The sequence below is a fragment of the Prionailurus bengalensis genome, chromosome B1 (assembly GCF_016509475.1).
Source record: "Prionailurus bengalensis isolate Pbe53 chromosome B1, Fcat_Pben_1.1_paternal_pri, whole genome shotgun sequence".
NCBI classification, from domain to species: Eukaryota; Metazoa; Chordata; class Mammalia; order Carnivora; family Felidae; genus Prionailurus; species Prionailurus bengalensis.
This window is the reverse complement of record NC_057344.1, coordinates 72,183,036-72,210,787: the sequence shown is the minus strand read 5'-3', so window position 1 is coordinate 72,210,787 and position 27,752 is coordinate 72,183,036. Positions and strand designations below refer to the sequence as shown.

At 36.6% G+C, this 27,752-nt stretch overlaps 1 protein-coding gene across 2 annotated transcripts in view; it reads left to right on the top strand.

The window, feature by feature from the left end:
• Window positions 1–27,752, top strand: part of GUCY1B1 (guanylate cyclase 1 soluble subunit beta 1) — a 47,297-nt gene that overhangs the window by 1,839 nt on the left and 17,706 nt on the right. For both annotated transcript variants that reach the window (XM_043566823.1, XM_043566815.1), the window contains exons 3-4: window positions 15,791–15,891; window positions 17,373–17,491. In XM_043566823.1, coding sequence (XP_043422758.1) covers window positions 15,791–15,891; window positions 17,373–17,491 — 220 coding nt within the window. The remainder of the gene's footprint in view (window positions 1–15,790; window positions 15,892–17,372; window positions 17,492–27,752) is intronic.

The following is a 27,752-nucleotide window of genomic DNA, read 5'->3' as shown; positions in this document are numbered from 1 at the left end:
ATGGGTTTTCATACTGGAACACCAATCTGTCACATCGAAATGGAGATACAGGGAGTGATTACCTGGGTGGGCAGAAAAGAACAAACACATTGTTATTCTTTACTTTCATTTCCTAATCTCACTGATTTCATTTTGTTATATCAAGTGGGTGATGCTTTCATGCTCCCCCCCCCAAATATATTCCAGTCATTAGCAATCAATGCTAACAGGTCTTATTATACAGTCACATGATAATGATTTCTTTTAAATACCTCTTTCCATGGAAATGGTCAGGGTTAAATATTAAGCACTAGAATGCAACTTTTCCCTTCCTTGGGTTTGTATGGTTGAGCATGGGTTCATGTTCCATGAGCCATTTCTGTTACTCACAGGGCTGATTTACATATTAAGAAGAGAAGTGGAGATTTGGAAATTATGGCTTAAATCAAATGAGTATTTAGGCACTAAAGCTTACTTTGGGATTTGAATCTGTCTGCCTTATTAATACCTTCGTAATTTTTATTTTGCCTGGTAGAGTTACAGAGAAGGCAGACATCAAAAGCAAGATTTTAAACAGTGTAACTTAGTATAGGGTTATTTTTAAGCCCCTTTCTTTGTGAATTTATGAAAGCATCATGCATGTCCCCACAGGTTTTCCCACCCATAATATAGAAATCCCCAAATTTCTGGATGAAAATCCTACGACAATATGTTTAAAATTTTGAGAGCACAGTAAAATCTATCATGGCTAAATAGGCATTATGTGTTTTAACCAGATTTAGAGTGTATGCCCTAGCCATTATCAATTTAAATCACTGCTAAATACAAAGATGAAAAATTACACTTTAAGAGGAATGTATTAGCAGTTTTCAAAAATTAAATTATCAAGTGATTTGTTTGGATTGGCCATATTTTCCCCAGAGAAGGTCAAACTATCTAAAAATATTCAAACTCCACTGGTGTGAGAACTTTGTCAAAGTAGGCTAAGAATATTGTTACATTCTACTTTACAAAACAATGCATTTTTAATTACACATCAGTATCCTTTGACTCACTAATTTATCTTTATTTCTGAACAGTATTCTTAACCGATTCAAGTGTTAAAAACTTAAATCATTCAAAATGTTTTTTTCCTGATAACATGAAACAAACCATATGGGTGTGTGTGTGTGTGTATATATATATATATATATATATATATATATATATATACATATATATGTTTACATCAAGAATTATGTACCTCTGCAAGAGGAATACTATTAAACTAGTGTTGTAGTGCAGGTGTTAACTTTGATTCTTTTTTTTGTCTGAGCATCCCTTTTGTTGGAGACCATATTGTCTTGGGTACCACTTAGTATCTGGAATAGAGAACATTGTTCAGTTTTCTGTGTTGAGAGGGATTAAAGCAGCTCATTGGTTTCCAACCCAGTCAGCACCTCTGAGGGGTTACTATGCTCTCCCTGGAAGAGTATTTGCTTAGCACAGCAAAGAGATCTCACTTCCTGGGGGCTGGAGAGGAAAATTTGGAGCAGCTTAACTTTAAAATGCTCCTTGGGAGATTCTGATGCCTCCTCTCAACTTCATCCTCTTGTCCAGGGAGGATCATTGCAACCAATGGTACAAGACACTTTCTGTTTTAACTTTTTATGAAAAACTAAATCTGTGATTTGTTGTGTGTGTGTGTCTTAGTAAGTACCAAACATCTCTATCTTCCTCTTTGGTCTTTTTGAGAAACTACATAAATTGATGTTTATAGAAGTTATATATAACACTTTTTTTTTGTTTAGTAGGAAATGGCCATATATCCTCCATGAGAAGGAATACCAAACATTTAATGACAAATAAAACTCTAAGTAACAGATTCCAGACAGAAAATTTTAAGCGGTAGGAGCCAAAAATGCTTCACTGTAAACTCCATATACACTTACACTCTTACCAATCATATAACCATTTCACACAAGCTTTAAGTTCCTCTTTTTAAGAAAAAAAATCATCTAGACTAAGGATCAGCAAATGTTCTCTTAAAGGTAGTAATATATATATATATGCATATATATATATATGCATATATATATATAATATATACTATAAAGATAGTAAATAATTCAGGTGCTGTAGGCTAAGAGTCAATAATGAGGATATTATGTAGGTACCTATATAACTGTTAAAATGTAACCATCTAAAATGTAAAAATTATTCAACTAACAATCCAGACCAGACAATCCAAGGGGCAGTGGGCTGGATTTAACCCATTTACTAACCTCTGATCTAGACCATAAATACATATGAAAAAGCAAAAGAGACCTCTGAATCTACCTCAAATCTTGTTTTGTTGGTTTTTCAATTTTCAGATGGTCTTTTCTAGAAGCCATGGTTCCAAAGTGATGAAAAAAAAAAATCATGATTTCAGAGAAAATAAAGTCAGGATATACATAATAGAAGAGCACCTAAGCACTCGATTTAATTATCTCTGTTATCCTTCCATCATCCCTGGCGAAACAGATAATTGCATCAAATTAATGGGTGCAAATTTAGATTGGCCTAACTTCACTGAAGCATGAGGATGGATTAAAAACACTGGAAAATCTAAGATGGTTGAAAGTTTATAAAAAAACAAACCAAAAAAATACCTAACAACTAATTATTTTGCCTAGAGTTGAGTGGTCCAAGGAACGAATTAAAAATAGATTTGAGGGGCGCCTGGGTGGCGCAGTCGGTTAGGCGTCCGACTTCAGCCAGGTCACGATCTCGCGGTCCGTGAGTTCGAGGCCCGCGTCAGGCTCTGGGCTGATGGCTTGGAGCCTGGAGCCTGTTTCCGATTCTGTGTCTCCCTCTCTCTCTGCCCCTCCCCCGTTCATGCTTTGTCTCTCTCTGTCCCAAAAATAAATAAAAAAACGTTGAAAAAAAATTAAAAAAAAATAGATTTGAAATTCGCAAGTGCTATATGGTACATGTCTTATCCCTTCTCTGTTTCACTAAAAGGTATGAGATAAATATTTGGATCAAAATTTTGGTATGAGATTTGAAAATAATGTAATCGCGTTGTTAGTTGATAACATGTTGGAGCAAATTCCTCTAGAAGGCTGTTGATCATCTTGAGTAAAGAATTTGTGTATGTTTAGTATGGTTTTATTTGATGTACCTACAGCAGGGCAGCATACTTTTTCATTCATTGATTTATTCCTTTTTTCATTCTCTAGTTAAGCTTATTTTTAATGAACATAGTGTAGTCCGTCAGGCACTGAGGGTAGAAAAGTAAGATGTGCTCCTTTGCTTCAAATAAAGTCTTATCATACTACTAACTCTTATCAGAGTTATCAGGATATTTTCTGCCTGTAACTCAAACATAGAAACATTTGGACCTTCCAGTTTTGAAATTAATGTATCTAGTTGAATTTGCTAGTCACAAATCAGTCATTATTGTTCATATTAGCAAGTTTTTGCTATCAGCTACTTATGTGGCTTTTCCCACGTTGTCTCAACTATCCAAGCCTCCCTGCGTAAGAAAACATTATACCTACTGTATACAGTTGTTGTTATAATATGCTGAAAACTGCCTGAAAATGTTTAACACAGATTTTGAAAAGTAACTGCTTAATAATAAATGGTAGCTATTATTAATTTTACTCTAGAGCCAGAGTTTTTTGACTCTTCTCTTCCCCAACTCACCTGAAAGGTAATGAAGTTCTCTTTTGAGTAATAGTAGGTCATTGAAGTCTACATAGACTAAATGTTCCCTCATTGGTGTAGATGAGTCACTTCACTGTCACTGTCACTTGTTTTTCTCTTTTGTCCATTCTGTGCAACTGAGACCAGTTCTTTAAATTTGAAGTGCCCCTTAGACTCTCTTCTTCTTGCATTCTGGTTCTTAGAACTTTCTTTTGTGCCGCTCGAACAGCACCCTGGTTGGGTTCTGTGTGTCAGGCTTGTCCCAGTCTCTCTATTTTGCAGATCAAGGGAAGACTGTTACTTTCATTATGCTGGTTTTCTGCTCACGTCCCACTTTGGAATCACACTTACATTATACTTTTCTGGTTCCCTCTCCCCTCATCCCTATGCATTGCTTGAAAGAGTAGCAGCAGTTTCTCCTTATCTATTTTATGAAAATAAATGAGAACAAACAAAAGAATGCACCATGTTTTGCCATGTTTTAATAGATTTTCATATTCATTGAGGCCATATAACTAAATTTCTATATCATTCTGACCCTTGTTCAAGTAGGTTTTTATCTATTAATGGTACTCTATATTATAAAAATTGTTTAAAACTTCCCAAGTCCTTTCCTCTATGCACTTTCAGTTGAGTGCTGAGATGGGAAAAGCCCTTTCCAGCTCATTTTTTCCCTGCTTTATTGAGATATAATTGATACATAACACTGTGTAAGTTTAAGGTGTGCCAGTGTGTTGATTAGACACATTGATCAAGTGTGAAATGATTGCCACCATAGCATTAGCTACCACTTCTCTCCTATCACACAGTTACCCTTTCTTTGTTCTGGTAAGAACATTTAAGATCTACTCTCTTAGCAACATTCAAGTATATGATCCAGTGTTATTAGTTATAATCAACTTGTTAATCTTACAACTGACTGTCTTCCCCTTTGCACAATAGCTCCCCATTTCCCCCACCCTCACATCCTGGGAACCACCACTCTGCTCTGTTTCTCTGAGTTTGCCCTTTGTAGACCCCACATATAAGTGAGCTCAATGTTGTCTGAGGCTTGTTTTTAATGATTGAGCTGAGTTTCCAGAGGTGAAATGACTGTCCTGGGGGATTATATGTAGGAAGCTGAAAGGTCAGGACTCCAATCCTGCTCTTCTGGTGTCAGTTTACTGTTTCTCTTAAGATAGAAATAGGGGCAAATATAATATACGTATAAAAAGGAAACCATATTGTCATGCCTAGAAGCTTCTTCAGTACAAATAAACAAATTAATGTGCAGGTAAAAATGGGTAAATTTGATCATTGTTAGGATTGAGACCTTCTTCTGTAGAAAGACCTGCCAGTCACCCCGAAAGATAGAGGTAGGCATAGTGCATGAGCTGATAAGCTCACTAGCATTTGAAGTTATTCTTGCAGGTGGCAGTAGATGTCCGTGTGTGAACCCCTTCGCATACCTGCCAGTGAGCTCTTTCCATAGGGCTCTCCCAGAACCTGGACCATATCTGCTGAGCAGCTAGGTGATAGGCCAGGTCCTAGCCTTATCTTGGGGTTTTTCTTTGATGATTTGAAGTATCCCCCTGAAATCAAGCCAGGTTTTTGTTTTACTTGAGATACTTGCAAATACTTTCTGTAATTTTCGAGAATGAAAACGAAGCATAGAGACATATTATTTAATGGGGTGTCTCAGAGAAGGAGCTTCGCACGGTAAAATCAGAGCCAGAGGCGACATTAGAAAATCTGTATTCTCCCTTCTAGCACACCCAGACCTAGTTGGGGCAGATGTTAGCTAGACATTGCTGCTGTTCGCAAGGAGCGATGTCCTTTTGGCTCTCTCTCCTGTCCACAGGATAAGGGACTTGAACACATGCTTCTCTTCAGTGTGTTGGAAAGCAGTAGGTATGAACTGATAGTGTGTGCACATCAACAGGAAAACACACTTTAGGAAATCTGTACAACTGGCCCAGTTCAGAGGGTGACAACTCAGAAGACATGAGTACTTGCAGCTTCTCCATCTGCTTCTTTTCCTCCCTGTTCATTAAAGAGGAAATGGTGGGAAAATGGTGTTTTCGTGTCTAGTAAAACGGAGCACCTTTTTTATGTCAAAAGATACTGAGGTCTGCTCAGCAGACATGATCCAGGTTCTGGGAGAGCCCTACAAAAAGAGCTCACTGGTAGGTATGTGAAGGGATTTACACACCGACATCTATGTCCGCCTGCAAGATCTTTCTATTCCAGGCACAGGCAAATATTCTGCAGTATTTTTTGTATCTCTTTGTCACTGTGGCTATGGGTCCATTGCCTGTTCTGATCTGCTTGCCATTCATTGTTGAATCCTGAAATATTAAATTGTTGCCTTCTTGGAATTCTTTGTGATCAGTTTTCAAATCACTCAAACATAGGGACCTTTCGGTCCACAGCTCCCACTTTCAGCGCTCAGCCTCAATGGGCCAGTTTTCAGTTCCTGAAAACCTTGAATTTTATGTGTGAGAATAACACCTGTGCTTAGCAGTTCTCATCTTCCCTCTCCCTATCCCCTACCCATAAAAGGAAACATCTTTCAGCCTTGAGATGGCAAAACAAATGTTACCTCTTTTTTATTTTTTTAATTTTTTTTTAACGTTTATTTTTGAGAGAGAGACAAGAGGATGAGTGGGGAGGGGCGGAGAGAGGGAGACACAGAACCCACAGCGGGCTCCACACTCTGAGCCGTCAGCACAGAGCCCGATACGGGGCTCAAACTCATGAACTGTGAGATCATGACCTGAGCTGAACTCAGACGCCCAACCAACTGAGCCACCCAGGCACCCCAGAACAAGAGTTACTTACTTCTTAAAGGAAAGCTTCTGTCACCTCCAAAGCTGATTTTTCTTCATAGTACATACCAGGGTTTATGATCATGTATTTCTACTATTGGTTAATGTTCGTTTTGTCTTAGTAGATTCTAGCCTTTGTAAAAATTTCCTAGGGAAGAGCCTGGTAGATTGTTGTCCTTTTCTTCTCTCTCTTTCCCTCTGTGTATGTGTGTATGTGTATGTATATATGTATATTTATAATCCTTCACATTTTTAATTTCTAAAGAGTAGAACACATACATATTCACAGACTTTTTTTCTGTAACCAGTATTTATTATGTCAGAATTTATGTAACCAGAATTTATTATGTCACTATTTTTTGTGTCACCATTTAACACAATATAAGCTCTGTTGAAATGGACTTTTTTTTTTTTTTTACATATCAGCAAAGGCAGAAGATAGAGCAGTATATTATAGCATCTCCTTTTGGAAGAGTCAGAGTTCTTCTATGTCATTTCCCTGTGTACATGGATGTAATGAAACAATTAAAAATACTGCTGTTGGGTTACCAGTTTCATATACCAAAAAACAGTTACTGGATTGGATTCAGGACAAGATTGAATCCTTTCACAAGTGTCTAAAAGTCGGGTAGATGTGGCGCTGTTTAAAGTCAGTGCTATAAACTGTAGATAAATGTTTGTAATGCCAAAATTAAATGTAAAAACCAGATGAGAATGCTCATCAGGTCGTTCAGTTGTGAATGTAACAGCTCATATATATTGCACACTTGCCATTGGTTCCTCAGTCACAGTCCTAAGTGCTTTATACTCATTGTGTCCCCTAATCCTTACAGCCACTGTAGACAATAGATTTGTTCATTGTCCTGATTTGATAAACAAGGGAAATAAATGAGTCTTCAAGACTTTAAAACGCTGTCTCAAATCCCTCAGCTGTTAATCATCAGAGCAGGGACGTGAATGCAGGTAGGCTTGCAAGAATCACGTTACGTGCTTTTCCCTAAAGAGAAGGACCTATGACCTTCTTTCCAAAGGAAGCCAGTTTAGCATCGTCATTGGCCAGATGCATGTGTATTAGTACTACTCATTTTTTGTTTTGTTTTCCTGGACTTTTCAAGCACTTTCACGGGTGATTTAAGCTATGACTTTCTTAAAGGTGGTTTTATTCACCAACTCGCACATCTATTGCAGAAAGTCAGAGCCTCAGAAATTTTGAGCAACCTATTTATCTTAAAAGAGCTGTGACTCTGCTTACAAGGTGAGTTAATGTTGAAGGGCACACAGAGGGATCTAAGTGAATTCCTGGGTCTGATGAAGCTACTGAAAAGGGTTCATGTGAGACGTTTGTGGATGTGTCTTCAGAATTCAGGCAGTTACTAATGAGACTCTCATTAGACTCTCATGGCAACTCGTACAAAGGAAAAAAATTGCAATTATATATTAAGAATGATGTCACTTTGCCGCCATCTGTGTCACTCTTGACTGCATTTACTGTTACTGTTTACAGTACTCGGATGAGCAAACACCTTGACTTCAGGAGGAACCTTTACTAACTGCAAGAGACTCCAAGCAGAGAGCTGTCACTGCATTTAAAGGGTCTGTCTCTCCCTGCGGTAGCTGCCTCAAACCAGTTTCTCTGGAGATTCAGACTTAGTGGGAATCAACTATTGAAAATTGAGATGTCATTAATACTTCACAGCCACTCAGAAAAAAAACAATGTGAATTTTTAACTGTTTAGATATTATATATAGTTACCTGTGTGTTATAGTGGGAGATTTCAATTTTAGTAATGGTTGGACACCATTCAGCATTTATGATGTCCTTACAGTGCACTAAAATAGACCACCTTGGGGTTCATTGTCAAGACAACATCTACGGTCTGTCTTTTAATTAAGCATGTTCTGTCATGATGGTTTTTAAAGGTTGAGTACCCCTTTAAACTGCCACTGGTCAGTTTGTTTGTATCATGTATGCTGGCCTTTTCCTTCTGAGACCAGACCCGATTTTGAGGCTTTATTTTCAAAATGCCTGTATTCAGGGTCTACCATCACAGAATACCCGTTTCCATACCTCTCTGGGAAACTTCTGTGCCTGAAAGCCAGGTCCCTCTGGCATACTAAACTTATCTGAAAAGTGTCTAACAGCAGGAATTCAGTGACCAAATACGGATTCAGGTTTTGTATGTTCCCATTTTACAGTTAAGGAATATCTCCTCAACTCTGCTGTCAGAGCAGAGCCCGCTCGGATCCTCTGTCTCCCTCTCTCTCTGCCCCTCCCCTGCTCTCACGTGGTATCTCTCTCTCTCAAAAATAAATAAACATTTTTTTTTTTAAAAAAAGGAACATCTCTTTAAGTATGGAGCTATGAAAAATGCTGCCTGGATATTTCTGACAAATTGTGCGCCTACTCTTTAAAAATTAAATAGTAGTTTGAAAACAAACTGTTTACTTTTGCCAGTAATGTTTGATTGTTTGATTTTTAGTACGCAGCTTAGAAACATGAGAGGGAAATGTGTTTAATTACCCCATTCACCTCTTTTATTTTATTTATTTTAAAAAAACATTTTTTTAACGTTTATTTATTTTTGAGACAGAGAGAGACAGAGCATGAACAGGGGAGGGGCAGAGAGAGAGGGAGACACAGAATCTGAAACGGGCTCCAGGCTCCGAGCTGTCAGCACAGAGCCCGACGCGGGGCTCGAACTCACGGACCGTGAGATCATGACCTGAGCCGAAGTCGGATGCTTAACCGACCAAACCACCTAGGCGCCCCTCACCTCTTTTAAAACATGTACAAATTTATTGAGCACAATGCTCTATTCCAGGCACGTGGGTTAAGCCCCAGTGATTAAAAAAGCAAAAGGTGAAAACCAAAACCACAAAACACCATAATAAAAATACCTACTATTCTTTTGGGGAAAGGCAATTAGTGTAAATAAATGATCAATTTAAATTCCAACAAATAGCCATTTTTAAAATTAAGTGGGAAATTACTACTGGGAAAATTTTTCATGTACACCTACTTAATTTTTAAACAATTATTGTGGCTACAGATACATAGAATATGATGATTTCTCATTTCATCTCCAGGTGAGAAGAGATAGGACTTATTTGTTTTCAGCTCTTTGAATTAAGAAAACTTACCATCTAGGGGTGCCTGGGTGGCTCGGTTGGTTAAGCCCACAACTTTGGCTCAGGTCATGATCTCACAGTTTGTGGGTTCAAGACCCGCGTCAGGCTCTGTGCTGACAGATTAGAGCCTGGAGCCTGCTTCAGATTCCTTCTCTACCTCTCTCTCTGCTCCTGCCCTGCTTGAAGTCTGCCTCTCTCTCAAAAATAAATAAACATTTAAAATTTTACAAAAAATAAAAAAAGAAAGAAAACTTACCATCGAATCAACAAGAAATTAAGTATACCTTTAGTTTGACTCTTTTGATGCTAAATCAAAATTCCCAACATTTGGTTGTCATTTCTTTCCTTCTCGTCTTCCACCTGCCATTTTGTCTCCCTCCTTCAGCCCTCCTCCCTCATCATCTTCAACAGCTAGACCTCTGTTAGCTGGGTGTATTGGGCATTAAGTCGGTGGGAAACACTATTCTAAGCTCAGTACATAGGTTAAATTTGCCAACCAACACAACTCCATGTAAGTACTGCTGTTCCTCTATTTCACAGATGAGGAAACCAAAACCCCAGAGGTGAACTTGGCCCAGGTTAGTGCAATTGCATGTGGGAGTATCTTAGCTGGTGCTTTTGCACACCATGTGAGAAAACACCATGACTTACCATACAGATGGAGCCAAATGGGCTTCTCTCTACCTAGGTTTACTTGTTAACCAAAGAAAATACCTTTTTTTTTTTTAACTTCATCAAACCTCATTTAAGCCATTTAAAAAATGAGCCTCTAACTATGTCTTACTATCAGCTGACTTCTTTTATTGAGTAATACACTACTAAGTAGAAAAATTTAATGCTTAATCCAAACACAGTTCTTGCATATACAGGTAAAGATAACACGAATGCCTGCAAGGTATACTATTTGGAAATAGGGGAAGACTATATTCTTTTGGGGTCATCCAAGCAATATTTAAAATAATAGGAAGCAGGAGGATGTAATAATACAAACTAGGATATATGATGATAATAGTTCTGTTGGTTGCCCTTTGATAGATGAGCACTGCCGAATAAATTTTAATTCAATTTACTTCTGGTTTTATATGATAGTTGCTGTGATCTAAAAGTTATTGGGAAAAAAATACTTAGTTTTTGAGAAAATTTTAAATTATGTTTCCCGGAAAAGCCTGTGTTTTTTTCGCATGTAAACTAAATATAATTTTTCAACTAAATATAATTTAAATAACAGAGAACTACATAATTGCTTTGTGTATGCAGCAGTTTAAACAAAATTAAGGCTCAGAAAATATATTCTGAAAGATAAGTGAGTCTTGAAAATTTGGGTAGTGTACTTGGCTGAATTTGGATAATGTAGGCACAAAAGAAACTCCAGAAAATAAGCCTTAAATATTGTTAAATGTCATATCTATATACTTGATGCATCCTTTACTTTTGCTTTTATGAAAAAAGCTAGAAACTTAATGGAGATTTATGAGGTGAAGTCATATTACTTGAATTGTATAAATCGTTTATGTAATCTGAATATCCTCTTACTTCCCAGCTTTTCTCACGTTTGTTGGTTACCCTCTGTGGTTGTAGGTAGCTAGTGAAAAAACATCTCCAAAACCAAGGAGATAAGGTCAGAAGGAAGCCCATTGAAGCTTCCTTCAAAAAAATAGTGGCAGACATATCTTGGAAGATGTTTCTGAGATTATTATTGTCACATCTCTGCATCCTCTGGAGGCTAAATCATTTGACAGTATAAAGTCTGAACAAATATAAATTTGTCCAGAGGTTAGAAGAAAAATAGTATTGAGAATGGAGACACACTGAGCAAGCATTTCTAGCAGCTTCAGTGACCCTATTGCCTGAAATTAATTCCTTTGCATATTATTCCTTTTGCACTGTAAATTCTCCTGCTCAGTCTAATGTATTAAACCATTTTGCACTAAAGTGTCTGTGATATCCCCAATTCACTTTTCCCCCAAAGAAGGAAAAAAATGAAGAATGAGCTCCAGAAGGAAGGAAAATGGGTCCAGAAAGATTAGGTCATGGAGATCAATTTTACCTGCTAAAATTTTGCTTGGAAATTAACTTCTCCAAGGAAACTCCTCATAATCACTGTATTTAACAGTGCATCCTTCCTCTTCTTCCTACATCCTTACTCTTATCCTTTTATCCTAATCTACTTTCTTTTGTAGCATTTATCACCTCATGATAGATGATAAAATTTGAGGATATGTTTATTGCTCATTGTTTCTGCCAGTTAAAATGTAAGCTCTGTGAGGGCAGGGATCTTTATTTCCTTCATTGATGTATCAAACGTACCTAAGAAAATGCCTGGGGAGTAATAGGTGCTCAAATATTTGTGGCAAAATACCTCCTCCTGGGGCTGGGGGTGGGGAGAGTAATTAAAGGGCCACCCAAAATTCCAAAAGATTTCTAAAATAAATGTAAATAAGGAATTCTAAGTATTTTAAATAATTAATTAGAATTTAGTGTAACATTTTTCAAAGAAGATGATGATTTCCTTCCATGTACTACTGTTTAATTTATAGTTCAGGCTCCCTCCAGGGAGCATGTGGGTCTGATCACTTCAGGAAGTAAAACTTAAAAGATAAGGGAGCTTATTTTATTAAAACAAGAGAAAGGAAAGAAGGAATGCATTGACTCATGGTTAGGGGATTTCTAGGGAAATGGCCATTCTTCTATTTTATGAAGAGAGATTGAGTATACTGCTTATACTTCATTCATTTAACTCTTGTTATAGATTGGTGAGTGTTTCCGAGAAAGTGAGTTTATTACAGAAATTTACGTCATTTGATTTACCCCATTGGAAGAGGGCACAGTGAAAACATAAATTAATTTATATTTTATTATATTATATTTAATTAAAACATATCTATATTTTATTAGAATGCCCTAAGTTAGAGGCTTCAAAATTCTTTTTTTAAACATTTTTTTTTTTTAAGATTTTTTAATGTTTATTTTTGAGAGAGAGACAGAGTGCAAACTGGGGAGGGGCAGAGAGAGAGAGGGAGACACAGAAACCAAAGCAGAAGTAGGCTCCAGACTCTGAGCTGTCAGCACAGAGACCAAAGCGGGGCTCGAACTCACGGGACTGCGAGATCATGACATGAGCCGAAGTGGGACGCTTAACCGACTGAGCCACCCAGGCGCCTCTACATTTCTATTTTTTTTTTGAGAGACAGAGAGAGACAGAGCAGGAGTGGGGAAGGGGCAGAGAGAGAGACACACACAGAATCGGAAGCAGGCTCCAGGCTCCAGGCTCCGAGCTGTTAGCACAGAGCCCAGCGTGGGGCTGGAACCCATGAACCGTGAGATCATGACCTGAGCCGGTAGGATGCTCAACCAACTGAGCCACCCAGTCACCTCAGAGGCTTCAGAATTCTAATCTGTTGAGCAATGCTATTTTGTGATAAAATGTCAGTGGCAAAATGAGAAAAATTAGGCTATCTGTATCCTTCAAATCAGCAATTCTGTTTCTAGGAATGTATTCTATTTTTACATAGAAATATAATCAATTAGCTACAAAGGTAGGCATCAAAACATTGTTTATACTTGCAAAAAATAGAAGCAATCTAAATACATACTAAAACTTCGGTGTGCCTACACATGCAATTTTATGCAAAGTATAGAAATATATTTTTTGACATGAAGAGATATCCATCAAATACTAAGTCTAAAAAGGAGATTTTAAAGCAGTTTAATCTGGTCCGTGTTATACGTACAAGTGTATTGAAACATGAACAACTCTAATATAATATTAGCAGTAGTTCTCTCGGAATAATGAAGGATTTTTAAAAAGTTTTTCCTTTCCTTATTTTATATTTTTACACAATTAAAAATTATAATGTGCAAGACACATAATAGCATTTATCAAAAGGTAAGTCAGTGTTTGTACATTGTATCTTCATAATTTGGGGATATTTCACTGACTTCTGGTATTAAAAACACTTACGGTTTGGAACATGTGTTTCTTTTATTTAATAGCTGTGCATGTTCAGTAAAAGGAAGATTTCCACATCTTATGTACAGCTGTGTAATTTTTTGAATATGTAGACATAAGAAGCCCTATTGTCATTAATTATATATATATATAATATGTATGTATAATAATGTGTGTATATATGTATGTGTGTATATATATAATAATGTGTACATATATGTGTGTATGTATATATATATAATATTATAATGTGTGTGTATATATATACACACAGACTCCTCAACAACTTAGAACATACTTTTGCATACTGTCTCTCTTACAGTGTAGGTGTTGGGTTATATTATTGCTCTTGTTTTTAAAAAGTGAGGGTTTAATACCCATGTGCTTTGTGTGATTTGTCCATGTTTATTCAGCTGGTGAATTCCAGGCTCTGAAAGTCAGATTTTCATACCTACCGAAATCAGGCTCTCTTGTTTCGTTTTGTCTTTTACATGCACTGTTATGCATAACTGTAAGGACACATGTAGTATACTATGAAGAACACAGGGTACTTTTTAAGAATAGCTACATCCCACCTGGACCTAAGACATGCCACCATTTGGAGCTTTTCCCCTGAGCAGACACTGGTATTCCAACCATGAACAGCAGCTGTGATACAGATTACAGCAGCTTCCAGAGAGAGAGAGAAGTGGCCTGCCTTGGCAGCGTTTCAAAAGGAGCTATTTGAGCTACAGTGTTTCATGTTCCCCTGATGACAGTGGCTAGTTGGTCTTGCATTCTTCTGGCAGCACACAGGGATTTAGAGGAATTGGATTGGGAGTCAGATTGATACCCAAGCTCCACGTATTTTTGTGAATTTAGCATTGGAAAAGATATCTGCAAACTTGTCAGCTCTCTTCTACAGCTGGCAATGTTGTGAATAATAGATTTCTCCTTTGGACATGTGTTTGAGAAAATAATCCAAATCCTATCAAAATAAATGTATTTATATATGACAACTATTAAAAATGAATGAATACTCTATATATTTTGAGCTACTGCATGTAATAAGCTAAGGATCTGTTAGCAGATTTTATCAGTCCACTTGGCACCTCAAACGTGTTTAAAACGTAACTCTTGATCTTACCTCCCCTCACCCACACCCCTCCAGTCCGCCTCCAACGGCCTGGCCTTTCCCAGTTTCCTGTTGGTGACAACACCCTTCCAGTTTCTCAGGCTACAACCTCGGTGTCATCTGTGTGCCCTGCCCTTCTCTCACACCCTGGATCCAATCCATCCGTAGATCATGTTGGATTTGCCTGCAGAATATATTTCATCTCGACCACTTCCTCTATTCACTGCTTCCACTCTGAATCAAGTTACCAGCCTTTCTCGCCTGGGTTTTGACAGTTGCCTCCTAGCTGGTCTCCTCACTTTGTCCTAGACCCTTCTGGTCTGGTCTCAATGCAGCAGCACGATTAAGTCCTTTAACCTACGTCAGTTTGTCTCACTGCTCGTATCACAAGGGCCAGAATTATCCATCTCTTTCAAGTAAATGTCCACCCGGCCTCCTTGTTACCACTCTGACTCATTCTCTTACAGCTACTCTGCCCCCCACCTCTGTTCCAGGCACGCTGGGCTCTGCTGGTCCTCAGACACCCAGACTGCTCCTGCCTAGCCCGCCCCACCTTGCTCATGGCTCAGTCCCAAAGCTTCTTCAGACTCTGCTCACTTGCCTCTCAGTGAGGCTTCCTGGCTTTTGTACTCAAGCTCCCTCCCCCTCTACCTGTCTTTATTTTTCTTCACACTACTTGCCATTATATGTTACGTACTAGTTTTATTCCTGTCTGTCTCCCCTCCTAGAATGCATATGTTGCAAGAGGTCATGTATTTTTGTTTAACTTGCTAAAGGTTCTATCCCTAATCCCTGGAACAATGCCTGGTACATATAGGGACTCAACAAATATTTGCCAACCATTTGTTAAACCGAAACTTATTTCTTGATTCTGTTTACTATCAGGTATTGCATTGGGCATTACTATATACATGTAAGTTTTGCTAAAATATGCTTAAATATATCATTTTAATTTGAGGAGGGGAATGTGAAATAATCCCTTCTTGAGCACTAGACTTTTAGGCAAATGACATTGATTTCAACAAACTTGCCAAAAATATCCTAGTTCAGGTATAAAACCATGGTTTATGCAATCATTGTAACTGTGGTAGCTACTCTTTTATTTCAACTTTTTTCCCGTCTCTTGTTTTTGTTTTCCAGAAAAGAGGCACAGTTAGATGAAGAAGGACAGTTTCTTGTCAGAATAATATATGATGATTCTAAAACTTACGATTTGGTTGCTGCTGCAAGCAAAGTCCTCAGTAAGTTGAATGTGATGTTCGTTCTTTGTCTAAGTTACATGTAGAAGAAGCCCAAAGGAATACACAAACCAACATCCCATTGTATAGTTATGCAGGTTGTACACTGCACAATGGTGGAGGGAAGGCCCAGGCTACACTGAGACCCAGTTTTCCTTTACAAGCTCTTTGGAGAATGGAGAAGCTCTCTGCACCCCCTCACAGAAAGCCATCTGTTGGGGGAGGAAAAAAATTATTACACTTAATGTAATAATAACTTTAATTTTGGTGTCAACAACATAGTAATTACAAAAGGGTAGTATGCGGAAACTGTCCTCAAATCTCTCTTGCGATCATGGATTCTGTTAACTGTTGGTAAAGGAAACAAGAAACTGAGGTCTATGCCAGGGAAAGCTCATACAAAGTAGACAAAATTTAAAAAGAGCTTCACGGAAAAAAAAAGTTGATCTCAAAGTTATTGACACAGTGCTTCATTTACAACCAGGCTACAGTTTGGGTAGAATAAAAAGATGCTTTTTAGCTTTGCCAACTGTGAGTAGAAGAGCAAATGTCTATTGCAGAATACAAGAATTACAAAGAAAGTACAGTAAATTGTTAATAATAAAAATATTCAGCCTCATTAGTAATCAAAACTGAAAAAAATCTGAAATAAGTTTTTCATACAAATTTGGCAAGTTTTAAAAAATTAAATGTTTAGTGTAATCAAAAGTAGAGATAAAGGGGAAATTGCACACATTTTTCATGTGATGGTAAATTAACACATTGTAGAGAATAATTTTGCATCATTAGTCAAAGTCTCTTAAATAAATCTACAAACCCTTTGGGAATTTTTCATAATTATTATGTTTTTTTGCATTAAGATTTATGTATGTTTTCACTTCAGGATTACTTGTATTATCAAAATTGGAAAAGTCTGCATTTTCCATAAGAGTGGATTGATTAAATAAATTGTTGTGTTCCTGTGTTAATGAGATAGCAATTAAAATTGATGTTATAGAAAAAAAATTGAAGATTTTAGGAAATATTAATAATTGAGCATTAAGAAAGAAGAGAATATTGGGGGACACTATATGCAACCAACTTATTAAATATGTGTATTTACCTGAAGAAAACCATTTTTCACCACAGAATGAAGTCATGTGCATTCTTGATGATTTTCCTTCTGTACTTTGCAGAAAAAATAAGTTAATACATTAAATATCTGTTTTAAAAAGCTAGAAATTAATTTAGTAGTTTCTCGTGAAAGCTGAGAAACTGATTATTTTACATATAAGTACAAATTGACACTGCTTACCTGTCAATGTGTTGTCTTCAAAGATTTCATTGTATTGTTCAGGCCATTATTTTCTCTTGTAATCTATGTCTACTTGCACAAAAATTGAGGATGTTTTGACTTTACATTACGCACCTATTTTCATTCTTCCCACTAACAATATTCTAGCTATAATATATTTTATTGTTGTTCTCTCAAATCTATAAAATAGATCTCAATGCTGGAGAAATCCTCCAAATGTTTGGGAAGATGTTTTTTGTCTTTTGTCAAGAATCTGGTTATGATACAATCTTGCGTGTCCTGGGATCTAATGTCAGAGAATTTCTACAGGTAAGCGATTTGAGGTCCTGTAGTTAAAAGTTCTGAGTTAGGGATTCTTAAGCAGAGGCTTTAGAATACTGTTGCTCAGCCAACTAGATGAGAGTTGTCTTCCTACCAAAATGGAATCATAGTGACTTTTTCTAATTCATATAAAATTATGGTTATTGGGTAGTCTTGCATACATTTTAGCATTTTTGTTTCATATTTTTTCTTTAACTTTTGATTGCTGATCTTGAATATTCAAGTTGTAAATTAATGATCTCTGAAAATCTCAACATGGTCTGTTGTGATCTGTTTCACTGCCTCCTTTTTAATGGTTTGTATGTACTGGTAATTGTGGTTTTATGTTTTAATTTTTTTTTTAACATTTATTTATTTTTGAGACAGGAAGAGACAGCTCATGAATGGGGGAGGGTCAGAGAGAGGGAGACACAGAATCGGAAACAGGCTCCAGGCTCTGAGCTGTCAGCACAGAGCCCGATGCGGGGCTCGAACTCAGGGACCGTGAGATCATGACCTGAGCCGAAGTCGGCCGCTCAACTGACTGAACCACCCAGGCGCCCTTGGTTTTATGTTTTAAATGTATATAATGTGGTCTTATTTTCTCTTTTAAGGCATTCCTAGTTTGTATAGCATAATTAAATAGTACATCAGTATCTGTGAAGTTCGACCTGGGCTCAACGTTGAGGAGAAAGCACCGTGACTTTCAGGAGCTTTCAAAACAAGTGTGAGAAGCATTGCTCCCAGTTACATATTAATTAGCCTACTGTAGAAAGGAAAGTAGGAACGCTCTTCCAAAGTTGGTTTCAGGTGAAATGAAAGAACTAATGTCCCCAGAGGCCTTTGTCTTCTATTCTTGTTTAAATTACCTTAAAATTTTTTACCAGTAAATTACACATTAGATGAGAGACTATTTTTGGATTGACCGCCCTATTTTAAGCACAGGAATTTGTAAGACCCTCTTCTTGAAATGTGTTAAGGTTGAAAATTATGTGGTTGTTTGTAAAGGATATTTCTACACCAGCTGCTGAAGGCAGCCAGATCTTGCTGGAAAATGATGTCAGTGCAATACTAGCTGAACCAAAGCCCAGTTTTGAGGGAATGTAAACTACTTTCAATCCAGCTGCATTATTGATTTAACAGCCAAAATAAGAACTTTCGTGTTTAATCAAAATGTCTGCTGTTTACATAGTGACATTTTTCTTACAAACTTAAAACAGCATTAAATCAAGATGGAAACTGGTTTGCAATCCCCTGCCATGGATTTACAGAACTACTGGTGTCAAAAAAAAAAAAAACAAAAAACCTGCCACTTCCAAATGAAGTCGCTGCCAGGAGATTTTTAAATTAAACTTTAAAAGGCTGTATGTAAATGAGTTATTTTAAATGGATTAAAGTTTGATACTTAAAGTTTATTGGGATTTTGGATTTTTGAATACATAATTCCATTTTTTAATACTTTTGTTGCCTTTTGGCACCTTACTAGCAAAGTTTCAATTTGTGATTCCTCTGTCTTTTAACTTTTGTTCTCAGTGGCCACATCTGCATAAGGAAACAACTATCCAAAGGATCGTAACAATTTTTTTTTTTTTTTAACCTTTATTCATTGACCTTTTGCTAAATTTGTAATGGCCCAGGAAGGGAGCAAGCAGCCTATTGGTGCGTTTCTCCAGGTTCTAGAATTGCACCATCCAATAGGATAGCCGCTAGCCACATGTGCCTAATATGCATTTGAAGATTTTTTTTTTAATGTTTATTCATTTTTGAGACAGACACACACACAGGTGTGAGCTGGGGAGAGGCAGGCAGAGAAGGAGACACAGAATCAGAAGCAGGCTCCAGGCTATGAGCTGTCAGCGCAGAGCCCAAGGCAGGGCTCAAACCCATGAACAGTGATACCATGACCTCAACCCATGAACCATGAGGTCATGACCTGAGTCAAAGTCAGACGCTTAACCCACTGGGCCATCCAGGCGCCCCTACTACTATATTTGAAATGTGATGTGGTATGTGCAAAATACACAGGAGATTTCAAAGGCAAAAAGAATTACTAAAAGAACACAAAATAGCTGATAAATATTTCATATAAATTACATGTTAGAATGATAATATTTTGGGTATATAAAGTTATATAAAATATATCACGAACATTAATTTTGCCTGTTTCTTTTTTCTTTTTTAAACATGAAGGCTATAAAATTGAACATTACACATGTGACTAGTATTTGTGGCTTGCTTTAGTGGCTATAATTGCCTTTTGTTTCCACTGGACAGTATTATTTCAAAGAAGCCTAGGTCCCTTTTCCTCAAATCAGTAGGCAGCTTTAGTTAACATGTCTTTAAGTTACACATGATTTTGTCTCCCAGTGTGTGAAAATGAAGAAACTAGAAAGTTAGAATATTGTGAAGTTTTCACCAACATTATATATTTTTTATCTAATTCTTTTTTTTCCTCTTTTTCAAATTGCATATCTTAACAGCAAATTGAATGTACTAAAATACTCCTTTTCTTAAAAGTAGGTATTTACCTTATGATTAGCCTATTTCTATAGAAGTTAAATGAATATTTTTATTCTGTGTAAGTGATTATAAAATAAAGCAACTGATTTCAATAAATTTTTTTAAGATCCTATGAAATAAAGCCACTGATTTTCATAAATTGTCTTCAGATCTTCATTCACATATAAAAAATTTACATTTTTTGTTACATAAATCAACAAAACATTAGTTTTTGTAGACTTTAATCCTTCACCAAAGAGAAAGATAAACTGGGTCTCATTTTAAAGAGAGTTTAGGGGCACCTGGGTGGCTCATTTGGTTGAGTGTCCGAATCTTGCTTTTGGCTTGGGTCATGATTTCACAGTTCATGGGATCGAGCTCCGTATCAGGCTGATAGCAAGGGGCCTGCTTGGGATTCTCTCTCTTGCTTGCATGTTTTCTGTCTCTCAAAATAATAAAAAACATTAAAAAATAAATGGAGTTTAAAAACTCTTCTGTCTTTTTCACCCCCTGATTTTAATCAGTAATCAAATCCTTAGAGTCTGTTTCTTAAATACTGTATTTTGAGAATTCTACCACTTTTTTTCATTTCCTCTACCCTTCTGTGGGAGCTGTCATTCTCTAGAGATTGGATGGGTTACCTGGCCTCCCTTCAAGACTCTTCCAATCTCTTTTCCACTCTACTGGTTTTTCTGAAATGCAAACATATCTCATTATATTATTTTCTTGCTTAAACCCTTCAATGCTTTTCAGTTACTCACTGGAAAATGTGGAAAGTACTTAAAGCAATTCAAACTACTTACATCCCCTATCCATCCTTCCTCTTCCTTTCCCCCAGCCTAGCCAAACAGAATTTCCTTTAGAATCTTTGTTTTTATCTTTCTGTCTCTATCCTCTGAGTTTTTGCACCTGCTCTTCCCTTTGTCTGGAGCACTGTTACTGATACTTTTCATCTAAATAAATCCTGTTTTTCTTGCTGGTCAAACTACTTGTCCAGGAAGACACCACTCCTCTCTCCAATCTCTGGCCTCAGGGCAATTGCTGTTTCCCATGTTTTCATGTTTCTCAGACTGTATTATCATTTCCTGTTTGTTGGGCTGGAATGTAAACTTCATGGAGCCAGAGACCATGTATAATCTCTTAATGATGGTATCTCCACAGATACAGTTTGTATCTGGGAAAGAATAAATACCATTTTGAAGATTGAAGAATGAAGGTTTGCTTGTTTCCACAAAAATAGGAAGCGAATGCAATAAGAGCTCAAGATTAATTCTTGTATTAAAGATAAAAAAAACTCATTTTGAGGAGACTCTATAATTTTATTTAGAGATGAGTTATAGTTTGAAATGTCCATCGCATGTGGACAGGGCAAATTAGTGTTTATTAATTAACGTACAAGTTACATTATTTATATCTATGGAAACTTATAAAATGATCGTCCTAATATCTCCATTTGGAATTCCCAGGCAACAGTATAATAGCTACTGGAATTACAACATGGGAAATCATTTGGCCATGCCTTAGGCTGGGCAGCCCTGACCATTCATCATGGTTCTAAAGAGGATGTCCTTGGAAGTTGTCTGTCCTCAGCCTCTCAATTGTACACATTATTAAGAATTTAACATATATTCTATTTTTGCTTTTCTTGAAATAATTTTCAAAAGTTTTGAGTACCAGGAACAGCATATAATAAGCAATCAATAGTCTTTGTTTTTGTTTTTGTTTGGTTATTGTCAAGCTGGCTAACATACAGTGTATACAGTGTGCTCTTGGCTTCGGGAGTAGATTCCCATGATTCATCGCTTACATACAACATTTAGTGCTCATCCCAACAAGTGCTCTCCTCAATGTCCATCACCCATTTTCCCCTCTCCCCCACCCCCCATCAACCCTCAGTTCTCTGTATTTAAGAGTAATAGAGAGTCTTTGAATGTTAGAATTAGTTAATTCTGAATTGTGTGTGTGTGTGTGTGTGTGTGTGTGTGTGTGTGTATTTGGCTCAAGCTATTTTATTCAGATAATTCTTCTTCTTTATAGAAATATTATATTTAAGAACACACTGAATAGATATTATCTGTATTTTAGTTCCAGAAAAGTGTTTCTCATGTAAATTTTATCATTTCCTTTGATTAGTCAATTGAAACAATTTAATGATTTAAATTTAACAATTTAAACAGTTTAAATAACGAACAGCTCTTATTTAAAAGGCTTTGCTACTAATATCAAATTTGTGACCCTGCTTATCTTTTGTGCCTCCAAATTAAATTTTAAAACTTTTACACCATGCTTATTTTTAATCTACCTCAAGACTTAACAAAAAACATCTAAAACTACTAAATGGCTAAGTATAGGGAATATTTATTTATTTATGTTTTTCATTTATTTTAAATGATTATTTCTTTTTTGAGAGAGAGAGAGAGGAGAGAGAACACCAGTGTGTAAGTGGGGGGAGGAGGGGGAAGCAGAGGAGAGAGGGAGTGAGAGAATCCCAAGTAGGCACCATGCTGTCCGTGCAGAGCCTCACAGGAGGCTTGAAGCAGGGTTCAATCCTGCAACTGTGAGACCGTGACCTGAACCAAAATCAAGAGTTAGAAGCTTAACCAACTGAGCCACCCAGATGCCCCAACTGAGGAAGCATTTTCAGAAGAAACTTTTTAGAAACATTACACTTCTAAACATTACATAGTTTGGAATTGTTTTTCTTTAAATCTCCTGTGAAACCATCGATTTGTGGACTAGTGATAAAAGTAGATAAACTTTGGAATGTATTATTATCCTTTAGGTGATTTAGTAAATGGAAAGAAACATGATTTATCAAAAAGAGATGAACGAAAACAGGAAGACATTTTTAATTTTGAATTGTGTACATGTTATTTGAATATGTTGTCCTAAAAATAAGACCTTATATCAGCAAGTTTTTCTTCTATTCTGCCATTTTCTTATTCTTAAATTAAGAATAAAACACGTAGTTTCATGCTGCTACTGTAGTAAATTTCTATTTGAAGCCTCTACTGTATTGATTAAAATACCACAGGAGATATGTAGGATTTGAAAGCTTCATTAAAAAAAAAAAAAAAGACAAAAGAAAAAAATAGCTAGTAAGGAACATCCAGTTTGACAGCATTTCCACTTAATTTATGCTCTTCTTACTTCCAGTGTCCTGTTTGTATTATTGTAGATCGTATTTTTCCAAAAATCACTGCATTAATATCTATGTCACATGCTCCTGTGCAATATGATTTTGTCACTCCCATCAAGAGGTGGAATTTGCCTTACCTTGAATCTGGGTTGGCTTTAGTGATTATTTGACCAATAGAACATGGCGGTATTTTGATACTTCCTAAGCTTGTTCATAAGAAGTCTTTAAGTTTGCACCTGAGTGTCTTGGAATAGTTGCTCTTAGGATGCTCCCTCCAGGACCCCAGCAGCATGAAATGAGAAGCCCAAGCTACATGGAGAGGTCACGTGTAGGTTGTCAGCAGCGCGAGCTGAACTCCCAGCAAAGGGCCAACAACCACTGTCAGTCTTTTGAGTGATCTATCCTGGGAAAACAGCCTGGTAGAGTATTATGATGACACCATCGCCAGCTTCATCTGACTCCAACCCAAGGACTTCCTGAGTCCAGAAAATTGGCAGAACCGTGAGAGATATATTATTGTTTCCAGCCAATCAGTTTGGGGTGCTTTGACATGCAGGAATGCATAATTGGGACAGCACTCTGCGTATTGTTTGCCTCTTTATTTTTTATGTCTACATAAAAAAATTACTTTTTATTTTCATTACTACATATATGTACACTTATATACATATTAATGGATGAGTCAAGAGCTTTGAATAGGCCATGTTTGATAAGGATAATATATAGCCTTGGGGAATGAAACCCAAGTCAGTCTATAGCACGGCTACCAATTCATTCTCAGTGGTGTTACATTATGATTACATACATTATATATTCTTTACCTCCCTAATAAGTTTACAGAGGTAAAATGAAATTGCAATGAGCATGGAAAGCTGCCAGGGTTGATTATTGAAAAATTAATAAATTAATAAGTGAGCAATTTGCCATCTTAGAGGTTAGCCACGATTGAAATTATGAGCTTGCTTAAATAGGCATCGGAATCTCAGTTGAATATCAAACACATATTCTGTTATTGTCTTCTGGAAACACCGGTTCCTTCCCTAATTTTGGTATGCTGGCAGTTTCACTCATTCATTCGGTTCATATATGTGAATGTTCCTCTACGAGCACCTCTGTTCAGGCTGCGATGGGATTTTCCTCAAATTCATGTTGGCTCAAGGTTTTGGCTTTTAAAGCACAACGCTGTGCTTTGGCCAGCCCACCAGGAGCAATCTGGGATTGATGACAGATCTAAAATTCTTCAATGTTTGTGCAAAATGCTATTTTGGGAAATCTGAGGATTTTCCTGAACAGCTGTGAAATTCTAATACTTCCCTAAATTATTTACAATATTTCTTAGACAAAAATGCACCATTCATTTTATTTTTAACTTTTGAATTTCAAAAGGAACTTTTTCTCAACATCTAAAATGCCAATTTCTTTAAACTGTAATTCTAAAATTGACAAGTAAGGGAAGATGAGTATTTTAGAATTGTAAGATATTTTTTCTCTTTGAGTAATTGGTATATTTCTTCACAAAATAACCAGGATTTTTTTTTTAAACATGAATTTAAAAACAGTAGAATAAGTGAACAATTTAGGCAGGTAATTTTATGACTATTTGTCTTTTTTTCTTTAATTGAAATATTTCTCTTGAGAGGATGGTAGTGATAATTATATGTAGTTTTAAAAATATTACCAGTGAAATAATTTTAGTGACTCTGATAACAATTAAAAAATTTTTTTTAATGTTTATTTTTGAGAGACAGAGAGAGGTTGGAGGAGGAGTAGAGTGAGGGAGACCAAAGACCTGAAGCAGACTTTGCATTGACAGCAGAGAGCCTGACATGGGGCTTGAACCCACAAACTGTGAGATCATGACCTGAACCGAAGTCAGGCGTTTAACCGACTGAGCCACCCAGGCACCCCTAATTTCTTTTTAAATAGACCCTTACATTATTTCTTTTTAAAAAGATTCTCTGTGTCTTTCCAGTTGGAAGGCTACATCGCAGGAAGTAGCACCAAGAGGCAGGAAGAATATCATTAAAAGTGTTAACTTTTTACTTGTTCTGATCTCATGCTGTTCACACCCCAACCTTGGTTCTTCCCATTTTACGGGGTTGAGTTTTCCACTTTATTTAGAGCCTGCTTGTTTGAATTTTTTTATGTTCAAATTCTAAAATGACTTATTCCTTATCAAACTCGACAAAATTTGTTGCAAATTGCAGGCTGTTTGTAACAAATGGTGTTGGTCGTGTTTCTCAGAAGTGTAAGAAGCAAAATCAATGGAGATACTTTATCTCATTTTCCTTCCTTGAAAAAAGAGAGGTTTGAAATGACTGCTTTTTAAGATTTCTTCCCATTCTACACTTCAGTAATGTTCTCAAATAACACAGGCAACTCCCTTTTCCCCCTTCTCTAGGAAGAGGCTACTTGGAGACTGAAAAATCTCTCTTAAAACTTTCAAGGAAAGGACTTACTCCACCCACTTATGTGGATCATTTAGAGATTTTTCATTAGATGCCAAGGAAGGAGGGAAATGAGGTAGTTAATTCCTGGAAACTTTGTCTCTGTAATTATGTATGAAGTTATTTTTACTGTGCATATTATAGAGACAACTTGCATTTATTTTGAACCATTCCAAGATCTTTGAAAATATGGAACTTCAAAGTATTTCTGAAAGGAATAATAAATACTCATTTGTTTCCTACATCTGTGGATTGTAGTGAATCCAGAACTCCAGCACAGTTTTCCAGGATGAGAGCACTAATTTTTCTTCTGTAAATAATAAATGCTAGGTGACATGATAGATTGGACTTATGGATAACAGAATTCCTGAGTAGAAAAAGTATATTCATTTTGCTTGTAGAAAAAGCAGTAAAATGATATCAGAACATTAGGAAGTGAATTCAGAAAACCTGACCAACCTTTTTGGCCTCTTGAGGGAAAATAGATGAATGGACCTGCTCCCTATCCCTTTTTTGTTTTCTAACATTGTAAAGCTAAGAAGAACGAAGTCAAAGCATATTTGAGGTTTGCTTTATTGTTTCCTGGGAATCCACTGTGCTGAAATATGTGTATCTATATATATTTTTTATGTCTCTTTTATGTATATACTTCTTTGTAATTGGTCATTCAGGTCTTTTTTTGTAATCCTACTCCCATGGGTACATTTAGAAATAAAATAGGATACCAGTTTTAATATGAAACTCTTGTTCTCTAGAATACATTGCTACAGCCATGTGGATGAATAATTAGTTTTATATAGATAATATTAGACAAAGTGGGCATGGTTTTCCCTTGGCTTTTTTGAGAATGTTTTTTGTGGCCTTTGAGGTTGCTGCAAATAAGTACAATCTAACTACAAATAAGGCACATTTTTAGCAATATAAATATACTCAAATGAAATCAATTTAATTTTTAAACATGAATTCTATTTCTAATATAACAGGCTGCGGTCGTCACTTTAATTTTGAGAGAATAAAACCAAGTAAGGAAAGCTGTAACTAAAGAAATCTCAAGAGTATTTTTTATGTTAGATACAATCTAAAGAAAATCAATATTACATTAAGTGGTGTTAAATTTTTTATGCTCCGGGAAAGCACTTTACTTGTCCATTTAATTAATAACAAATTCAATAAAACAGCAAATCTCTGGAGAGCTGGTTACCACAAAAACTTCAAAGATGAACATTCTGACTTGATGTGTTTTAGTGTCCCTCTTGCTTTGAAGTGACAAATTTAAACACGATTTTATTACCAATTCTAATACCTTAGTATTATAAGTATTTTTATTTAAATTAGAATGGGTCCACATTAAAAAAAATTAACATTTATTTATTTTTGAGAGAGAAAAATAGAGAGAGACAGGGTGTGAGCAGGGGAGGGGCAGAGAGAGAGGGAGACACAGAATCTGAAGCAGGCTCTAGGCTCCGGGCTGTCAGCACAGAGCCCAGTGGGGGGCTCGAATTCATGAACCGTGAGATCATGACCTGAGACAAAGTCAGAAGCTTAAATGACTGAGCTACCCACCCAGGCACCTGAAAATGGGCCCACATTTAAGGTGCAGTGCCTGTCTTTGTGTGACTCATGGGAAAGTGGTCTTGGGCTATCTTGGCCGATCTCTGACCTTCGTTAGCATCAATGGTGCTGCTTCACAGTAATGGTGCCAGTTGTTACTGCCTCATGTCATCTGTTTAGCTGCATATAGAAATGTGCTAATGGCACAATATGACACAAGATGAAAATAGGTGAGTATGGAAATGATATTGGCCTTTATGATATATTTAAACATTTTGTAGAGGACAGTTTGAAAAAAAGTAAGATACATATTTTCAAGTTCTTGTTGGACTCCACTTTTTTTTCTTTGAAATCAGCTACAGCATCGTACGTTAGGGCTGATTACGTTAGGATGTTTCCTATAAACACAGCAAATAGCTCAATTTTTACTTTAAGAGAAATGGAAATAAGTATCAAGCTTTTTCTGGTGATTTTTCTTCTCACCAGATTTTCTGTCACATTTTTTGCAACACCAGTAGTAGTAGAAGGGATCTTTATGTCAGACAGTCTTTGTGCCTCCCCTTTTCGGGAAGAATCTTCATGAGGAAAACTATAGGAAGAACCTCGTACTACTCAACCAAATAAAACAGTTTTA